This window comes from Halichoeres trimaculatus, unplaced genomic scaffold (genome assembly GCF_033239565.1).
Source record: "Halichoeres trimaculatus isolate MK-OKI-2021-1 unplaced genomic scaffold, fHalTri1.1 fHalTri1_scaffold_18, whole genome shotgun sequence".
Lineage (NCBI taxonomy): Eukaryota > Metazoa > Chordata > Actinopteri > Labriformes > Labridae > Halichoeres > Halichoeres trimaculatus.
This window is the reverse complement of record NW_027437196.1, coordinates 5,254,797-5,274,604: the sequence shown is the minus strand read 5'-3', so window position 1 is coordinate 5,274,604 and position 19,808 is coordinate 5,254,797. Positions and strand designations below refer to the sequence as shown.

At 38.7% G+C, this 19,808-nt stretch overlaps 3 protein-coding genes across 8 annotated transcripts in view; 2 read left to right on the top strand and 1 right to left on the bottom strand.

Annotated features, from left to right (window-relative positions):
• Nucleotides 1-4,327, top strand: part of rps6ka3b (ribosomal protein S6 kinase, polypeptide 3b) — a 58,838-nt gene extending 54,511 nt beyond the window's left edge. For all 5 annotated transcript variants that reach the window (XM_074693394.1, XM_074693395.1, XM_074693393.1 and 2 more), the window contains 2 exons: nucleotides 36-176; nucleotides 2,006-4,327. In XM_074693394.1, coding sequence (XP_074549495.1) covers nucleotides 36-176; nucleotides 2,006-2,128 — 264 coding nt within the window. In that variant the 3' untranslated portion in view covers nucleotides 2,129-4,327. The remainder of the gene's footprint in view (nucleotides 1-35; nucleotides 177-2,005) is intronic.
• A 3,202-nt stretch (nucleotides 4,328-7,529) lies between these two features.
• Nucleotides 7,530-10,271, bottom strand: LOC141807755 (uncharacterized). 2 transcript variants are annotated; one of them, XM_074693951.1, is made up of 2 exons: nucleotides 9,989-10,271; nucleotides 7,530-8,723 (listed from the first exon to the last, which is right to left on the bottom strand). In XM_074693951.1, exon 2 carries the CDS (start codon nucleotides 8,658-8,660, stop codon nucleotides 7,593-7,595), a length of 1,068 nt encoding a protein of 355 aa, XP_074550052.1. In that variant the 5' UTR covers nucleotides 8,661-8,723; nucleotides 9,989-10,271; the 3' UTR covers nucleotides 7,530-7,592. The 2 variants fall into 2 exon arrangements, with proteins under 2 accessions (XP_074550052.1, XP_074550051.1); XM_074693950.1 differs by lacking the exon at nucleotides 9,989-10,271 and adding an exon at nucleotides 9,240-9,965.
• A 1,400-nt stretch (nucleotides 10,272-11,671) lies between these two features.
• eif1axb (eukaryotic translation initiation factor 1A X-linked b) lies at nucleotides 11,672-18,781 on the top strand. Its single transcript, XM_074694010.1, has 7 exons — nucleotides 11,672-11,853; nucleotides 13,298-13,381; nucleotides 14,519-14,622; nucleotides 15,305-15,355; nucleotides 16,345-16,426; nucleotides 16,610-16,701; nucleotides 17,400-18,781. The coding sequence occupies exons 1-7, from the start codon at nucleotides 11,838-11,840 to the stop codon at nucleotides 17,403-17,405; spliced, it is 435 nt and encodes a 144-aa protein (XP_074550111.1). The 5' UTR covers nucleotides 11,672-11,837; the 3' UTR covers nucleotides 17,406-18,781.
• The last annotated feature ends 1,027 nt before the right edge of the window (nucleotides 18,782-19,808 follow it).

The window sequence follows — 19,808 nt, the reverse complement described above, 5'->3', positions numbered from 1 at the left end:
ATCATTCTGACTTTGAACCCTGCCCCCCCTTTCAGGACCTGGTGTCTAAGATGCTCCACGTAGACCCTCACCGGAGGCTGACGGCGGGTCAGGTCCTCAGACACCCCTGGGTGACGCACAGAGACCAGCTGCCTAAATACACGCTGAACCGACACGACGAGCCCAACCTCGTAAAGGTCGGTGTCCAAAGATGAATCTGCTCTTCATCCTTCATGTAGTCTTCCTCAGAAGTTACCATGACTGAGCCGGACTCTGAGAGAGTTTCTGTCAGGTTTACAAACTTCTGCAGGGAGGAAATGATTTCAGAGCAAAGTGACGGTGAGAGGAAAAACTGGGCCAATCCATCTCTATCAGAGCAAATTTCTACATTAAAAGAAAAATCATAAAAAGAGTCAAAACCATGAGATAGAAAGTTATAAATTTGAGATTAAAAAGAGAAAAGTCTAATTAGTGAAATGTTGTAACTATGAGGTAAAAAGTCAGTATAAACAGGAAGTGAGTCATTATCTTCAGTTCAAGTCATAAATCTGACATCAGAAGTCAACAATAAAAAATAAGAAGTTTTTCAATTAAGATTAATGAGTCAAAATTATGAGGAAAGGCCAGAAATATTGAATTAAAAGTCACATTTATGTGATAAAAATGATAATTCTGACAATTAATTCAAAATAATTAAAATTATGAGTCAAACTAATGACATTAAAATTTCAAACAATGGGAAAAGTGTCAAAATTATTAGAAAAAGACAGAAATAAGTGATAAAAATTTGCAACTATTCAATAAGAATTGATAATGATGATATTTCAAGTCAAACTCAAAAGGTAAAACTCAGGGTATGACATAAAAAAATCATCTAGATAAAGATGAAAAACTTTAAAAAGAGTCAAAATAATGAGAAACAGCTATTAATACAGATTAAAACAAGAACAATAATGTGATAAAAACATGATAACCATGAGATAAAAAATAGAACTTATATGACAAGTCAAGTTTTGAGATAAACAATCATAAAAAAGAGATTTAAAAAGTAAGTATTTTAAATTATTTTTAATTTCAAGTCATTTTTATGAGATCAGAAGTTGAAGTTATGAGTCAAAGAAAGTCGAAGAAATAAGACATGATACAGAGAAAAAAATCCAAACTATAAGATTAAAAAAAAAAAAAAAAAAAAAAACTAAAGAGATTTTTAAAAAGACAAAATACAGAGAAAAAAAATCCAAACTGGAAGATTAAAAAAAATAAAGATATAAATAAAATAAATAAAAAAAATTAAACAAATATTTAAAAAGACATAATACAGAAAAAAAATCTAAACTGTAAGATTAAAAAAATAAAAAAATAAATAAAAAGAATTTAACAAATATTTAAAAAGACATAATACAGAGAAAAAAAAATCCAAACTGTAAGATTAAAAAAATAAAGAAAGAAATAAAATAAATTAAAAAAATAAACAAAGACTTAAAAAGACCTAATACAGAGAAAAAAATCCCAACAGGAAAAGAATAGAACTACTATATCATCAAACAGGCCGAGGCTTCTTTATTTTTACCTGGTGGAAAAGGGTGTCCATAAAAAACCTGCAGAAGAAGAATTATTTCCTCTGCAGGTCTCTAAGTCGACCAATCACAAACAACTGAACTTCAGGGGGGCACCTGATGTGGTCTCAGGACTCATCACCTTCTGTTAACGACCAAAGTGTCCCAGATTTCTAAAATTACTCCTGTAAAGGTGAATGACAAACAGCTTTAAGGTGGTTTACTGCCACCTGCTGTTCTGGAGAGAAACTAACTCACTGCTGCGTCATAGGAGAGAAATGTCCTTACAGGTCTCAGTGACCCCCTTTGGGACTCAACCCTCCAGTTTAGAAACAGTTTTAAAGCAGCTTCATGATTTTGTGTTGAGGTTGATCCTCTCGTGTGTGTGTGTGTGTGTGTGTGTGTGTGTGTGTGTGTGTGTGTGTGTGTGTGTGTGTGTTTGACTGATGTTTCGTTGTGTCTCTCCTCAGGGAGCGATGAAGGCCACGTACTCGGCCCTGAACAGAAACGTCCCCCCGGTCCTGGAGCCGGTCGGCTGCTCCACCCTGGCCCAGCGCAGAGGTATCAAGAAGATCACCTCCACCGCTCTGTGACCTTTGACCTCCTCTTCCTCAACTCTGACCTCGATCTGACCTCCGCCGGGCCTCCTCCTCCTCTTCCTCCCTCTCCTCTTCGTCCTCTTCGTCACGGTGGGACAGACTACTGATGAACCCAGGAACCGCTCACGCCAAATAGGAAACGCAGAGACCACCTCCCTCCCTCCTCTTCCCGTCTGGTCCTGCACCTTAACGGACTCTTCTGATTGGACCTCGTGGCTGAGAACCCGTCGTCTCGTCTTTGCTTTGGACAATCATCGCGTCAGGAAAATGAAAGTACTGTATTTATTTACGGGGGAGTGCGGACATAGGAACACGGTAATCTCATGTATGCATTTAAAGAGCTAGGATCATTACTCTGCTGTCGTCGTGGTTCTGCGTAGCTGTAGATCCGGTATTTAAACCTCAAGTAGCCTCTGAGATGACGGCGTCTGCAGAGGAGGACAGAAGGCGTGAAGACTCGCTGCAGAGAAAGGATAAAGCATTTACTCACTCCTCGCTTCAGATCCGATGTTTCTGGGATGGATCGAAGTCTCAGGAGCAGATTTTACATCTCACACTTCCAGTATTTTAGCTTTCAGACGCAAAAAAATAAAAAACAAAACAGGAGCTTCTTCTTCTCTGCCTGCAGAGGGCGACACTGTTTAGCTCCAACAGTTTGTTGACGAATCCAGCCTCTGATTTGGGAGTTTGAGCAAATTTAGAGACTTATTCAAGCTTCAGGTTGACTCATAGGAAAAGACTGCAGACACAAAAGTCGAAACTGTCTTTAACTTCCAGCTCAAACCCTCCACTTCACTCTGATTATCTCAGATATCTCCTGAACGTCCTCAGAGGCTGTTTGGAGACAAACTGTTGGACGCGTGTCTTTAAAAATCAGGCGTATAACTCAGATCTTCCTGCAAACACAAACAGTCACAGCGTGAGAAAACATCAGCCTCTGACCTTCTCCTGTACGAGCCGGATGATCGTCTCTGTGTGAGCAGCAGACGGGAGCTGAAGTGTAAATATTTAAACATGTACGAGCAAAAAAACTCAGGTTTCTATGAATCAAGACAATGCATTTTTATATGTGGAGCAGAGGAGACAGATGTAGATAAAGCACACGGGCACGAGCGAAGGGAGGAAGCTTTGAAAAGATCCCAAACGTTGTCTTCATCGTCTTGTCTGCACAGTGTTCATGTTTGTCTCTCGGAGTCTTCTGTCAGCGAAACCCTTTAAAAGAAACTCAGACGTGTAGCAGAGACACAAACAGCCCAGAACATTCCAGCTGCATTCAGGCTTCACAAGGACTCAGACGCGTGGACGACGTGTTGGAGGTTCAGGAGGAAACATTCAGAGTTCACTCTATCCAGACTGAGAAAAACGTGCTTTTCATACGGTTATTAGAAGCACAAATTCAATCAAAGGAAAATTAACCGTGGTAGATTTCTTAGGAGTCGTGTTTTCTGACTTCATTCCAGTGGTTTTCTTGGGTTCAGTGTTTTTTTTCTTAATCTGAAAAAAATAAAAATAAAAAGATACCTTAAGACATGAAATACCCAACTTTGTCCATAAGGACCACCATGATTTAAATAATGTTGAATCATTACTCAGAGGGAAAAAAAATCAAAAATTTTGAGGTAAAGTGGAAAAATTAAGGAAAAGGTCAAATTCCAGGAGAATTGTTAAAATTCGGGTGAGGAAAGACATTTGGGGTCAAATGCAAAAAAAAGTCAAAATTTCCGAGATATAAAAAAAAATTAAGTAAAGTAAATAGTTGAAATTTTTGAGGCTATTGATGAAATGATCAACTTTTAAAAAAATGTCAAAATTTTGGGGTAAAGTGGGAAAATTTAGGAAAAGGTCGAATTCCAGGAGAATTGTTAAAATTTGGGTGAAGAAAGACATTTGGGTTCAAATGCAAAAAAAAAAAAAAAAGTCCAAATTTCCGAGGTAGAAAAGTAAATTCAGAAAATATTTGATATTTTTGAGGTCCGTGATAAAATGGAAAACTTTGATAAAATGTCAAAATTTTGAGGTAAAATTCCAGGAAAAGTTGAAATTTTTAAGGTAAAATGGTAAAATTTAGGGGAAAGTAAAACTCTGGGAGAAATGTTAGGAAAAAGTCAAATGTAAATTAGCTTAAAGTCAAAAAATTTTGAGGAAAAATAGATACATTTAAGAGAAAATTAAATGTTTAGGTAAAATGTTAAAATTCAGTAAAGTCAAAGTTTTGATGTTAAACAAAAAAAATGCTAAAATTTTGAGGTCAAATGTTCAAATTCAGGACAATTTTATTTTTCTTGGTAAAATGTGAAATACCAAAAAAGTCTGAATTTTTGAGGTTTAATGTTGAAATCGAAAAAAACAAAAAATTCAAGGAAAAATGATAGAATTTAGGAAAATAAGTCAAACTTATGTGAAACGTTGCAAGAAAAGAAAAATATCAAATATTTACATCAAGTGTGAAATTAAGAAAAAGTAAAAAATTTGAGGTAAAGTCAGGAAAATGGGAAAAAAGGAAAAATTATGTAAAGTAGTAAAATACGAAAAAAAATCCAGCTATGAAAAAAGTCAAAACTGAAGTTTAAATGTTGTTTAGAGATTAATCACTGTTTTTTTCTGTTATCTGAAAATTAAAACTCTTTCAGAGTCCTCCTGTCAAACCTCCAGCACGTCGTCCTGAGCGTCACAGGATCATAAACCCGTCTGTCTGTCCGTCAGGTGTCACCTGTCTCCTCTACCTGTGCGTGCCTCCTCTTACCTGTAGGGTTTAAACTTTCTCGACGAGCAGGCTGAAGACAATCAGCGAGCACGGAAATAAAACAGGAAACCCCCTCATACCGTCCTCTTCCTCACCTGTGCTCACCTGGACGTGCGTCACCACAAAGGGATGAAAGTGAAACTGCTCTGAGACGAAAGTTCCAGATGTTTTCTTTGTTTTATATTAATATGAAATATATAAATGTGTTTTTTTATGTACAGCTCTGGGAAAAAGGAATGTAAAAGATTTTTTTCTGTAATTATGAACAGGGGAATAGCTTTCTTCTTCTTCTTCCTCTCTATCTTCATCCTCCTCTTCCTCGTTTTCTTCTGATCCTGTCAGACGTATTCAGCCCTGCTGCTACACCAGCTCTCTGTTTTTGTACCTGCAGTGAGAGTTGGACTTTCTATTAAAACGAATAAAAGAATAATCAGCTAAGAGCGCTTCATGACTCTGTTATTTGAAACCAAAGGGAGTCTCCAAAACCTTGTGATGCATTTTCTTAAATTTTATTGTGACATATGACCCACATGATGTTAAAAAATCACACAGTGAAAGCAGGCAGGAAGTGGTGTTTCCTTTAAATGACGTCAGAGGAGTAAAAAACAAAGATGCAGAGACAAACTTACAGCAAAGACTGATTGAAAAACACATTTCAATAAAAATAGAAAGTTTTTTAAAAAAACTAAAAAAAAACCTTAATGTGTGTTAAAAGAGTTTTTTGTAGTTGGTGTTAGTGGAAATGCACCAAAACTCACTCATTTAAAGTGATTTAAGCAGCTTTTTCATCGTCTTTCCTGTTACTGTGTCAAATCGTTTTCTTATGCAACGTTTTTTCGATGTTAATTTTAAATGCTTCAAATATTCTTTCATAAAAGTGTGGCTTCATTTTTCTGTTACAACACAATCAAAGATGCTCTCACAATCTGCAGATTGAGACTTTAAAAAGGGTTTAAAATGGTATCACAAAGCTCCTGTGTGTCTGCACCTATTTAACTTTTCTAAAAAAGGCGGAAAAACTAGTAAACAAACAAAAAAAATTCAGAAAAATTAGCTTTCTGCTATGAATTTGTGGTTAGTTTCTAGTTAAGTGACAGACATTTTTGGCTTATTCAATCAAAGCATCACTCTTTAAATCTTCTCCAAGTTTATTTCCTGTAAGTGTCACTCTTTAAACTTTTGAAGCAGATCAGATTTTGGCACCATTTAGGATCTTGATGAACCCTGGAGCGGTGTCAGTTTGAGGCTGCAGCATGAAACATGATTTAACACATCATAAAATCAGTATTTAAACAACAAACGAGAACAAATACAGGAGCCAAACATTGTGCAGGGTGTTTTATGGGCGCTCATTGCAGCTGCTAAAAGAAACGACAACAGAAACTCAAATTTAAGTAACAAAAAAAAAAAAAAAAAGGAAAGAAATATTGTTGAAAAAAATAGTAAAAAAAATAAAGAAAAGTCAGAATAATGAGAAAAAAATTCAACAGAGACCATAAACTTGTGGATAAAATTGTGAAAAAGCCGTTAATATAAAAATAAAACTTGTAAAAGACAATTATGAGACACAAAGTCAAAAATAGTCAGTTTTTTACTTTTTATACCTCATAGTTTGACTTTTTTTTCCAGATTATTTATCCTTATATTTCTGATTTTTTTAAAAAATTCACTAAAATTAAAACTTTTTTTCTTTGTACTCTTTTTGGAATATAACGTTTTTAAACCTCTTTTTTCAACTTTTTATTTCATAAAACGGACGTTTTGATGTATATCTGTCCACTGCAAAACTTTTTCTCATAATTGTGACTTTTTTATGCCAAAACTTTAACTTTAAATTTCTTTTCGTGTAGTGTCTAAAGACTTTAGCCTTTTGAAATCAGAGTTGACATTTCTATTACAATTTTGACTTCTAACTGGTTAAACAGTCCTTACTACCTAATTAAAACAAAAATAACATAAAACTAACTTTATCTTCACAAAAAGCTTGTACATTTTCCATTATGAATCAATGTTTCCTTCCTCCAATAACAGACCTGAAAGCAGCAGTGTTGGAAGCTCAAAAAATGAAGAATTAGACGAAGAATGTGTTACTGCCGAGCTGTCTGCTCACTGAATACGTAAAAACAGCTGTTAGACTTTGTTTTATTTTAAAGCTTGAAGACATGACCTGAAAAAACAACTTTAACATCTGAACATCACTTCAACACCTGAGGCTCAAAGAAGCCAGACTAAAGGTGTTCTTCAGGGCCCACACCCACAGCTTTAAACCTCAGACTGGGTGGAGCTGCTTGTGCAAATGAACTGATTTCAATGTGAACAAACTCCTGACAAACCCTCTCATCATGCACCAGATCACAGAGTTTCTCCACTTTTCAAACCATAAAACTGACAAATGAAGCCGCTCCAAGGCTGAAAGTTAAAAAGAAAGCTCCAAGCTGTGAAAACACGTTACTCATCACTCCCCACTGAGGCCGCTGCTAACCAAACTGTACTCGCTCTGCACATGACACAGACAGAAGGTAGAAGACACATGGCGCTGATTCTAACAAACAAGACAAACTTCGAAAAAAAACTGATACAAAACAAAAATGTTTTAAGAAAACATAAAAGAGTTCTTTTCAGTGGTAGATGCATAAACATGGACGTCTGTCCAACAGGAAGGAGGTCAGTGAGTTGCTGCAGCTTAAGTCTTAAATCTCAGAAAGAGATGAGTCGTTAGAAATCCGAGTCGTCCGTAGCGGAGTTATCAGCGACGACAGGTTCAGCTAATGTCTGCGGCTGGTTTTCACCGAGCCTCTGCTTCTTCTTCTTGGGCTTGTCATGGTTTTTTATGTGAACGCTCAGACCCCGCTCTGTGATTTCGTAAATCTGACACCTGGCGCAGTGATACGGCGTGACGCCAACGTGCCTGAACTGATCTGCCAGGTACGACGTGAGCAGCTTGAAGCTTTTGTGACAGATGTGGCAGTCTGGGACGATGCCCGGATGCTCCTTCGTCATGTGGTTCTTCAGGGCCCACCTGGAGCCTTTGAAGCTCCTCCTCTCAGCCTCTGGTTTGCTCTCCGTCTCTGAAGCGCAGAGGAAGCAGGTGTACACAGCGTCCTGGTTGGCATGGCGTTTCGTGTGGGCGTCCAGTTCAATCTGAGTGCGGACGTTTTGCTTGCACCACGTGCAGAAGTACGTCTTCTTCCCCTCCCTGTAGTGCATTTGTTTTAAATGAACGGCCAAACCTGAGGCTCTCTTAAAGTACCTGCCGGGCGGCGGACACATCGAGCACACCAGTGTTTTCCCATCATTCCTCATCGCATCGCTGTAGTTCTCTCCCAGCTCCAACACACACTTATTGCTCAGAACCTCCTCTTTTTTCACATCTTCTTCCTCTTTCAGCCTCCACTTTGGCTCCACCCTCGGCCTCTGTGGCCTCTGCACTTTGGGCATCACCTGAGGCACAGGTAAAGGAGCTTTGGTGCTTTCTCTAACTGAAGGATGCGTCATCGCCGGCTTCCTGGCAGGGAGCGATCTGTCTACAGACATCGTGAACTGGTAGCTCTGTCCCTCCTCTTCAGGATTTGAATACTCAATGACGTAAACTCCTTCCTCCTCTTCCTCCCCGACACCCTCCTCCTCTGGCAGAGCGTACTCCATGTCATGATACGGCGCAGCTCCTTCTCTCACCTTCGTCCTGTCGTGAGACTGCTCCTCTGCGATGTGTGAGTCATCTATTCTCACCACGGTGATCCCGTCCATACCTCCTGCTGCTTCCCAGTTTGGGTTCCCGGACATGACGGAAGGTGATGCTGCTTTTCCTGCAGGTACGACTCCCGCTGCCAGGTGCTCAGAGGGGTTCTGAGACATGAAACAAGGAACTGTTTTCAGACACACAACCATTGAACAAACATTTTACATGCTTAAATTTATAAAATATACTATGAGCATGAAGGTGAATTTGGTGTTATGATCCTGTCACTGTGGTTTCTTAATGAAACACCAGAAGCAAAGAATCATATTTGAGTTACATGATGAGTTTTGGGAGTTGAAAGGAGAAAAAAGGATGGCAGAGTCAACTTTGAGCATATTGCAGGTACAAAAATAACTAACAAATGATATTTTGAAAGAAAATTTTTAATTAATAAAGCACAGGGTCTTCTGGTGACATTTTAGTACGTTTGTTTTTACTTCCGCATTGAAACTGGCATTGTACGTGACGTCACAGGGCAGGATTAGGAGGAATAACTGCCATAGTTGTGTTGTGAGGAGAACCAGTGGAGAACAGAGTAGGGGTCCTGTTAAATAACCGTCATTCTACCTGTTGAAATTCGTATATCCACTAATTTAGTGTCTGGAAACATAAATAAGACTTACGGTGCTCAGTTTACGTCGGGCTGAATTTCCAGCAAATCCTTGTTTGCGTCTGCCGCGGAAAGCCGAGCTAGGGGTTGCGTGTATCGACGGGACTGCATTCGGGATTAGTCTCACCCGGGTCAGGCTGCGGTATCCCATCCTGAACGACATCATATCCCCAGGCATATAATCTTCCTCACGAAAATGGGCCCCACAGACGACCGTGTTCCTCGTGACCGATTCAGGACCAAAGTCCCCTCTCTTCATCTGAACGAAACGAACCCAAGCAAGAAAACGAACCCCATGTGCCTTCCTATTGGGGAAACTGTGGACTCGATGCCCCGTCATGCAAGTATTAGTGCATCCAGCGCAAACGCAGTACAAACCCATTTTGATGCTAACACCCGCTCTCACTCACTACCAGCCTTTATGAGCACCGGCTCACAGCAGAACCGGAACGCGCGAATCCCCTGTGTTACGTCATATGACGCGATGTTGGATAAAAAACAGACCGTTACTGAAATCAGCCGCCTCTCTTTTACTGATGTTGAAGATTGATTGACGAAGAAAAAGCGATTTTAAAAAAACGACTGCTTCCTCTTAACCTGTGCCCCTTTATGGAGTATGACACATAACGAATCAATGATTGACTTGATTGACTTGTTGACTACATTCATTAGCAGACAACGTTAAGCGTTATTTCCAAAAACTGATCCTGCAATATGCTCCATAATATTTACAGACAACATCAAGACAGAAACCAGCCTCACCCTGATCCTGCTGCTGAAGTATCACAGACCAGGTTGGCTGCAGATAGCTTAGCCTCAAACGTGCTAAACTGCAACGTGCGGACGGAAGTATATATTTTTCACTTTGCACGCGACTTGGTTATCTAACGGAGGAAAAAACACTTTCAACCGATATCCAATATATATCCACGTTCATTGGAAGGTTAAAATAAAAAAACACCCGCTACAGAACGAAAATTCACTGTGGATCAGACTCAGAGGCTCAATGCTAAAATGTCCTCTTCCTCTCTGGATAAAAACAAACATTGGTCACACGTGGAGGAGCACCTGTGTAGCGCGCTCCCCTGGCGGCCTGGAGGAGTACTGTTAATCTTGTTCTCAAGTCTTGCTGGAGATTTCAACCTCTTCCTTTTCCTCTCCACGCAGAATGTGTTTTTGGAAAGTGTCTTGGGATAACGTTTGTTATAATTTTGTGCTATATGAATAAAGATTGATGTTTTCATTGTAAAATAATTGATTAATTAATTAAACGATTGACTAATTGAAATTGTCAGGCTCATCTGCTCTTACTTTTCCAAAGTTTGATAAATTGAAATGTTCTTAGTCTTGAAGATTTTCTTGTTATGCTATTTTTGTAACAATCCTTCAAACTGTTTCAACATATTTTTTTGCACAATTCTTATGCATATGTGCACAATGAATTGTTTGCATAACTGGTACAATCTCAACATGTGCACCTCACCACTGTCTTATTATTCCATGTGTAGTATAGTGGTCAGCTCTGTTATGTTAACAGTTGGTGCAGATTTGATATTTGCATTTTGATTTTACATGTTTCTTGTAATTAAGTTGTTCTGTTGTTCTTTTTTTTTTCAAAATATTTTTATTGAAAAGACGATACAATTCAACATCTCAATTAAAAGGAATACAAATTACCCTTTCCTTTTTTCTTTACATGAATGTACATGTAAGCATGATCATATACACATACCAATATATATTTATATATATATATATATATATATATATATATATATATATATATATATATATATATATATATATATATATATATATATATATATATATATATATATATATATATAAAGGATATATATTACATACTATTAAGGAAGATGTTCTATTGTTTTTAATCAAAATTTTATATTATTGTTTTCTTTATCTATCCTTACTCTAAATTTTCCCCTTGTGGAACAAATTCAAGGATTTAATATACTGTTATAAACACAAATGACTGTCTCAATGAAATGTTCAACTTCTTTCTGAAATAATGTTACTTCCTGCACTCTCACCATAACCATGTAGAAATTTAGTTTGAGCTTTGTAAAATCTCAAACAGTTTATGAAATTTGGATTATGATGTTTTAAGCTTTACGACGTGTTAAAATCAGGTTTTTAGCGAGAACTTCTTGTTGAAAATGAGTATGTTTGACCTTTACAACTTCAAGTATTGATATTCAAGTGTAATTAACCTTTAACATGTAATGATATTGGCTTTTAGCACTCAACAATTATATAGCGGTTAGAATGGGTATCGTGACGCAATAAATCTTTTAAAGCTGCTGTATAAAGGGAGATTTCTGTGTAAAAAGAAGAACATTTTCTTCATTTTTGTTGCACGAATAGGCCTTTGTTCCTGTAACAAACACGTTTAACAATAAAGCACCGGGGTTTGAATATCCTTACTAGCGCATGCGCAATTTGCCATAGAGCATCTAGGGCGACTCGTTAGCTTCACGTAGCTTCAGTCAGTTTAGATCAGAGCTTCAACTGATTGTTATCAACAGTTACTTTTTACAGTTAGTCGTTTCCATCGAAAGGGATTTAAGTGACCGAGGCGTGAAAGAATATGCCCAAAAATAAAGGTAAGAGCTTGATGAAGACGTTAACAGATATTTCTCGAGCCCGCCTCGAAGACACACGCAGTGAAAACGTGACACCGGCCAGCTAAGGCTAGTTAGCAGCATGATTTAGAGTCTTTATGGAGCCGTCAGGGGTGTTTGTATGTAATTAAATCGATTAACACGAATGTAACTGAGATAATAATAGGTTTGGAGTCGGCCAGACGAAGTAACACAACACCTTGTAAACACTACCCGGCTAGCTAACGTACTTAACAGGGTTATTCCGTTGCTAACTGGTGTTCTGGTGATCTCTGCTGCCATGACGAAATCGAAACGTCATCAGGCGTTCAATTCACGACATTCATCTATGGTCTCGAGTTCAGATATATAAGTTAATGTACCATAAAATGACGGTAAGATTATGGTGGGGAATTCTTTTCTCAGAGTTTGATATTGAGGAAACAGTTTTTACACCATTGGACCATGAAGCTCTACTGGTCCATTCTCACGGAATAGAATCACCTCACATTACATCGCCAACAACTACATTCGTACATTTACATTATTGGGAGTAAGCGCTGGATGTCTAATCCGTGATCCGACTTTGGATTGCAAGAAAGAGTGTTTTGAAATCTCTCGGCGGTGTGAAGCGTTTAGGATTGTGGTTCTGCGCATGCTCAAAACAGCTCAATCGCTGATCTCGATCAGGGGCATTACTCGTTAGAACACCAGCACAGCTAACAGGCTAGTTTCTGGTTAAACCCCACCCCGGTCTGGCCCGTGACATCTGGTACTTTATTCCACTTGAGAAACCATCACCTGATATTGTATCGGGTTGTTAGATTATTAATTAAGACATATTTGAACACCCCTGGGCTCAAACGGCTCTTTAGTGTCGTTGGTTCATGTCAACTATCAACATAACGCGAACTAAACCGTAAGCTAATGCTACAACTTCTGTCACTTCTCGCCTACTTTGGACTACCCCGTTGGTCAGATAGTAGCTGACATAAGGAGTTGATTGAATTATGTCATAACAGATTATGAGCCTGTCATAAACAGTTGTGGGAGTGTGTCAGTTTGAACAAAGTGCTTTTTAATTCCTCATGATAAAGATTGCAAGCATATAAGCGCTAACAGCTGTTTCTTTACTGTTCATTTTCTGTGATTTCTAAAATATGTTTAGGTTAATTCAATAAAGTAGTCAATATATACATGACAAACTTGTTTATTCCAGATTTGGGTTAAATTTTGTGTCATTACACCGTCTCACCGAGTCTATTCATCTCATTTATTTGTCCTGCGAGTTATCTTGGATTGTATTTGTTAGATTTTAAGCATCTTAACTTAATTCTACAGATGATGACTGTAGTTTAGGCCAATAAAAGTGAAGTTGACCTTATAAAAGCAGAACCCAAACAAATGGATCATAAACTAACTCATCTCATTCCCTCTCTCTGTAAAGGTAAGGGAGGAAAGAATCGGCGACGTGGAAAGAACGAGAATGAGTCCGAGAAGAGAGAACTGGTGTTCAAAGAGGACGGACAGGGTGAGTACATGTTCTGCTAGTGTCTTATTTAGGTGATCCAGGGTCAGGAGAGTCAGCTGTTGGCTGGGTATGAGCTGTCAACCAAAGATCGTCGCTCTGTCTCTGTCAAAGTTTATTTCTCTCTGAGAACAAATACGTGTTTAGTTTTACATCACTGCAGCCAAATCATTGACCCAGAATAACCTGCATGAACCTGTTGGCACTGGTCAACATGGGGCACTGCAGCAACTCCATACCTCCCGTATGTGACCCCTGTAGAAATGTGAGGATGTCATACCATAGTAGAAATTAAAATTCAGACAACTTTTGAGGTTTGAATTGAACTTTAGAGGTTAATTTGATTACAATTTGAGAAAAAGTTTTTAACAGTTATCTAGTCTCTTTTACCATTTTAAGTGATTATCTGTGTGTTTTGACAGTCAGACAGGCAAATAAAACACATCATCATGGACTAATGGAAATGCTGACGAGGTTCTGATGAAGTTGGTAGACCAATCACAATAGAAGTGACTCATAGCAATACTTAAATACCATTTTCTTTCCTCACCATCATTTTAATCATAATTATATGGTGTAAAAACACACGCCTTCCAACAAGGCCTTTGCATTTGTAAAGATTGCTTGAAAAACTTCTTGTAGGACCCAAGAAAATAAAACATTTGTCAAAATTTGATTGCATAAACCATAAAAATGTTAAGCCAGTGTGATAAACATCACCTCTGAGGTAATGCAGTGCTGTGCCGGTTGGCAGTGACTACCTTTTCTGGATGGTAGTGTCAGCCTGCAGTCAGTTTCAGCTGCAGTGCTTACTGCTGCCAGAATCTCTGATGGTATGAAAGTGAGTCTGATGTGTGGAGAAGGCTTTGATGCCTTCAGAAACACCTTCATATAGTGATAAACTAACTTCAGATTGCTCTTTTGCGAGAGTGTGATTAACTTCCCTCACATTATTTATATCCTAAAACGCACAGAAGCCCTTTTGGTTATTGGTGCATCACATACTTCGATTAAATTCATGAGAAGGGGATGTTGTGGTATCACATTATCACCTTGTAATCATAAATGCTGAATAATTCAACTCCCTTTGCTCTGTTTACACCTAAAATGATGCATCACCTGTTCTTTTGTGTCTTCCAGAGTACGCTCAGGTGATTAAAATGCTCGGTAACGGACGTCTGGAGGCCATGTGCTTTGATGGAACCAAGCGGCTCTGTCACATCAGAGGAAAACTCCGGAAAAAGGTAGGAATTTCCCGACCATCCTTTCCTCACAGAAACCCCCTCACCCCTGATGCAATGCTGCATCAGCATATTCTCAATGGTCAGTCAACCCCCTGTGCATGTGGCAACGTTGTTCCAGTTCACTGTGTGTGAGGGTTAGAAATGCTGTGTTCACACACGCACTGAACTCCTGAAAATTTCCCAAAAATTTCACGTGTGAAAGATTTTATTCTCCTCTACTCAAAGGGGACTTTTCCCCGGCTGGTTCCATTTTAAAATATTTTTGCAAGAAGTCAGGGTGTACGCAGTCGGTCATTTCCAGGATGTCTTATTGCGAGCGAGTTACAGAATGATTATTGCACTGATTACCGTCCAGCACAGTCTTCAGTAGAGCCTGGCCCACATGTGGATCACCTGTGATAAGTGTTGAGCTTCATTCCGTGGGAAAAACTGATCATTGTTAGGTTAAGAAAATACTGTTATCGCCTCAGGCTCTGCTCTAAACATATCTTGGATAGCTTGCAGATATTACACAGGTACTGTTTCCTGTCCTACAAGGCGAACTTCACGTTGGTGGAGTAAATACTGATGACCTAATTGAGAAAATATCAGGGGCTAGTCATCCTGATTGTTTAGAAATGTTCAGGAGTGCATTTGTGAAAGGGGTCCAAGTGTGACTCTTGTCTGTTCTGTTTTCCTCTAGGTGTGGATCAACACGTCAGACATCATCCTGGTCGGACTGAGAGATTACCAGGTGTGTTGGCTGCTCATACATGACAGGAAAACTGAAAACAAAATTTTATTTCTGGCTGATTAAGCTCATTTCCCAGTGAATTCCTGGGATCTGTTTTTACGAGCTTTGCTTTGCTGTTTGTAGTTGTAGCACCAAATCTCTGAAGTTGTGATATGACATACAAGGATGGGCTGAAAAGTTAGGAGCCTGACTCGGCAGGAGTGATAAAACTTTGCCTGCATTAAATTCAACATTTTCTGACTCTTACAGCATGGTTTATTATTCAACACGGTCAATGTTTTCTTGGGTTGTTGCTGTGGCAGGATGTCCGGACCTTGGGTCATCTTCAAGGCTCTCCCTACCCCTCTTAAATTCTGCTGCCCATTTTTCCATAGTTGATAATAAAGCTGGAGCATCATCCCCTGATGTAGCCACCATATTGGAGTTAACGTCCTAGAGTTAACCCCTTTTTCTGATAATATTGATAATTGATAACACCACGGCGAAAAATTTGATCCATATTCACCAAATATCAGCTTCTACTTTTCAAAGTCCTCAAACACCACATCAGGGTCAGTAAATATGAGAATAAACGATGTCGCAAATGTCTCAACATGTTGACTTTAATGCATGCCAAGTTTTATCACTATGGCATAACTCCTTCTTAGTCATGCTATGAACTTTTCAGCCCTCCCTTGTATGTTTAAACTGCTTATGTATCGTTTGATTTTATAAGTGTCACGTTGCTTCTTTGAAACAGATGCATCAAGGAAAAAATCAGTTATTTAGACATCAGTCACTTCCTGTTACGGCTTTTAATTATCATGGATGTTTAAATTTGTCTTTGTTTTTATTTTATGTTAGTAGTATTTCAATTTATTGATCACGTAAACTCACTGTTCATGTCTACTTTTAACCCAACAGTAAATCATGTCATCAGGCCTAGTGAGTAGTTCAAGTCCCGTTTGGCTTTGTGTCATTAAAACGTCACACCTTCACCTGCGTTTCAGGATAACAAAGCTGATGTCATCCTCAAGTACAACGCAGACGAGGCTCGCAGTTTGAAAGCCTACGGCGAGCTGCCAGAGCACGGTGAGTTAACCTGCACACGACAGAGAAACAATAAATTTACCACATGCAGCCAGTGTTATGCGTAGTAGCTGACTTTAAACAGCAGAGGTCCTCACTTCAACATTTCTGTGTCTAACCTCCAACATGCAGCCACTATCAGTATCAGTAATCCACATTAACAAGCGCTTCGTCTTTTTCCTTCAGCCAAAATCAACGAGACAGACACCTTCGGGCCTGGAGACGATGATGAGATCCAGTTTGATGACATTGGCGATGATGATGAGGACATTGATGATGTAAGCTCCTTTCATCTTATACTTAGCTTTTCTTTCTTATTCTCAGGTTTATATCACCGGACTTCTGTCCTGTATCTTTTTATATCTCCATCTGGGTTTCTATTTCAAAGGCAATGTTTGAGACACAGTCTTCCCTTTTAAACCTCTGCTTTTATTCAACAAACGTAGAAATAATCCATACGATGAGCAAAATTTCAGTTTAATTCACTACTCCCATATTAAACTCAAATCTATTTTTTTATTCTATTTCTGCATTTCTCTGTATAAAAAAATATCAAACTTTACATCACTGGATGTTAAAAAAAGCTTTTTTTGAGGCTTTTTGTTACTGTTTTCTTAATTTTGACCGATGGTAGCATTGCTGCTGAATCTAGTATGCTTACAGAGGTTTTATTATCCAGTTTTTATATTTAAAAAAATAATTAAGCTGAAATGTCAGACCTCAGGCCCAGGTCTAGGTCCAGGATCTGGTTGGCTTGTTCAAAACATCAAATGAGAATTCAGAGAGATCAACACATGATTTGCTTAAACCCTGAAATCACCAGTTATAACTCTTTTAATGAAATAAAATCCAAGCTAACCTGTGAAAAGATGTTGTAAGAATGATGGAACAGATGTTAATATGGTCAATAAAAGCAGGTAGTAGATATAAAAAAAATTGGAACAAAGTTAAAATGACTGTTTTCTGTCTTTTCCAGATCTAAAGACCTACTACTGGAGGGGGAAGGTGGGATTTTACAAAAAGATGCTTCGATTGGGATATTTTGAGCCGATACACCGCACCAATAATGATTATTTTTATTAAGATCAGCCTATGCCAATCCAATACAGTTAATTGATTTACACAATGTTTCATTTTATTCCAGTTCATAACACATCTGTTGGCGTCTTTGTTGTTTTGAAGAGCTTAAAGTGCTTTTTGTACCGGGATTAAATAAACAACATCAGTACTTCGAGTTTATTGTTTGACATGAATGAACATGAGATGCTGCTTTAGAGAGACTGTGGCAGTTATCAGTTGTAGCAGGAGGACACAGACAGTTGGTTTCTCCTCCTTGAGCTGTCAGGATGGAGGATCAGAGTAGGCTGATCACCAGCATCGTATTAAAGGTGAATATCAGGAGCAGTGCTGGGTTTATACTTTTTATTTTTGCTTTCTTAACATCAACACAAAACAGCAAACCTGCCTCATGGCATTCACTGAGGTTGTTTTCTTTACTTTTCTGTCTGTATTCAAGAAACACTCGTTTAATCTTAGAAGTTCACGTCGATACCTTGACTGCAAAATATCTCACAGCAAGTGCGTCATCTTTTTAAAATGTATTTATATTGATTTCACTCTATGTGGAATTTAGTAAGAAGTACAGAATCTCTGGATTCGACAATATAAAGATTAAACATTTAGTTTGTTTTGTTTCCTTTGGCAGTCTGTATCATTGTAGTCTGTAAGACAGTTTGAAAGCTGTTTATCAAAGACAGAAGATGGGAATGATAACACTGAGTACGGCTCTGTCTCTGTAGGAATTTAACTTTAACGTCATATTCCACTGACATCGTATTTCAATGAACTGTTTGCTCGTTTTAGATTCAACCTTGGCCGAATGAAGGCGATCCCTCTCCTTAAAATCAGAGGAAGAATCAAAATGTATTTTTCTATTGTTTCCCTTTTTTGTGTTTCTGTCTGTTGTTTTGTTTCCATGTCGTGTTCGGCTGCTCGCTCTGTGGCTTGGACACAGCGTGAAGCTCGGCCCAACCCGCCACTCTCGCCCCATGCTGGAGCTGTGGTTCCCAAACCTTCAGACTCACACACCAGTAAAACCTCAAATTTTGAGCTTATACGTTCTCTTAACCTCTAGAAGATCCTTTAACAGCCAAATACAGAACTTTATTTTCCTTCCCCGTCTCCCCCTCCTCTCTGGAAACCCTTCCATGTTTCCATAGCGGGGCCTATCACCTCAGTTTGGGAACCACAGCTACAGATCACATGGGGCCCTGTTGCTGCTGTTGCTGTAACTCTGATAAATAAAAAAATGTACTATGATGTTTGAAGGCTGGGTTTCCAATAAAGATCTTAACTCCACTGACAACTGTTAGAGGTTTTTGGAGCACTGGATGCACTTCCTTTGCCTGTCCTAAGGTGGCGAGTTTGAACTAACATAACAGGAGCTTTACGGCCCTCGGATCTCAAAGCCAAGGGCATCCATGACTGCTGAGTGATGACGGGACATTACCTCTGAGCAGACAGGGGACATATTATTAGCACGAGTCAGCCTTCACTGTGAATCAACATCCCCGCCCTGTGTCTGACCAGGCTGTTTGGTATGTTCTCCAACAAGTGCTAGCATTGCTTTAGTCTGTTTCTCTATTTTTCAAGAATTTCCCAAGGTGAAATCTCAAACAGATATTTTGAAACATAATGAAAGTAGTCGCCTCCTTGAGTCATTTCACTGCAGTAACTGTGCTATAAAAAGGTCTTTCTGAACCTCTTTCCTTGAAGATGTAGGGGAAGACAGGCAGAGTCCAAAACATACCCCATATTTTGTAACTTGGCATTTAACTTAGGACAGCAGTAGCCACGTATACATGGACCCAAATATTCTGCTTGCATTCAGTTTATTTGCTCAAACGGAAAGAATTTAACCTTTGTATACACCTCATTACGAAAGAAAAGTGCCAATCCGAATGGACATTTAATTGGTTTTAAAGGGGTGGAATATTCCTTTCCCCAAACCTATTGAGGTATCATGTATTCACTCAAATGGAAAGTTGTCAGGGGGCGTTCTTTCAGCGCATGCTCAGATATGACGTTCCTCAATTTGTTTCCATTTGTTTACGTTTGCGCATGCCCCATTGAGTATTCTGTTTGATTAAAGCAGCGAATGTAGACCAGAGATTGGAATATTCCTTTCCATATATACTTTTGTTTTCGGAAAAGTCATTCAGAAAAATTTCATTCTGAAAGATGGAAAAACTCCTCATGTAACCGTGGCTACTGACTCTAGGATAGTAGCAACAGTGGAGGAGGCTTCTGGAGTGCAGAGTTTTAGGCATTTAAAAAGTAAATGACCCAAAATTAAAAGCTACTTTGGATAAAATAATCTGAGTTA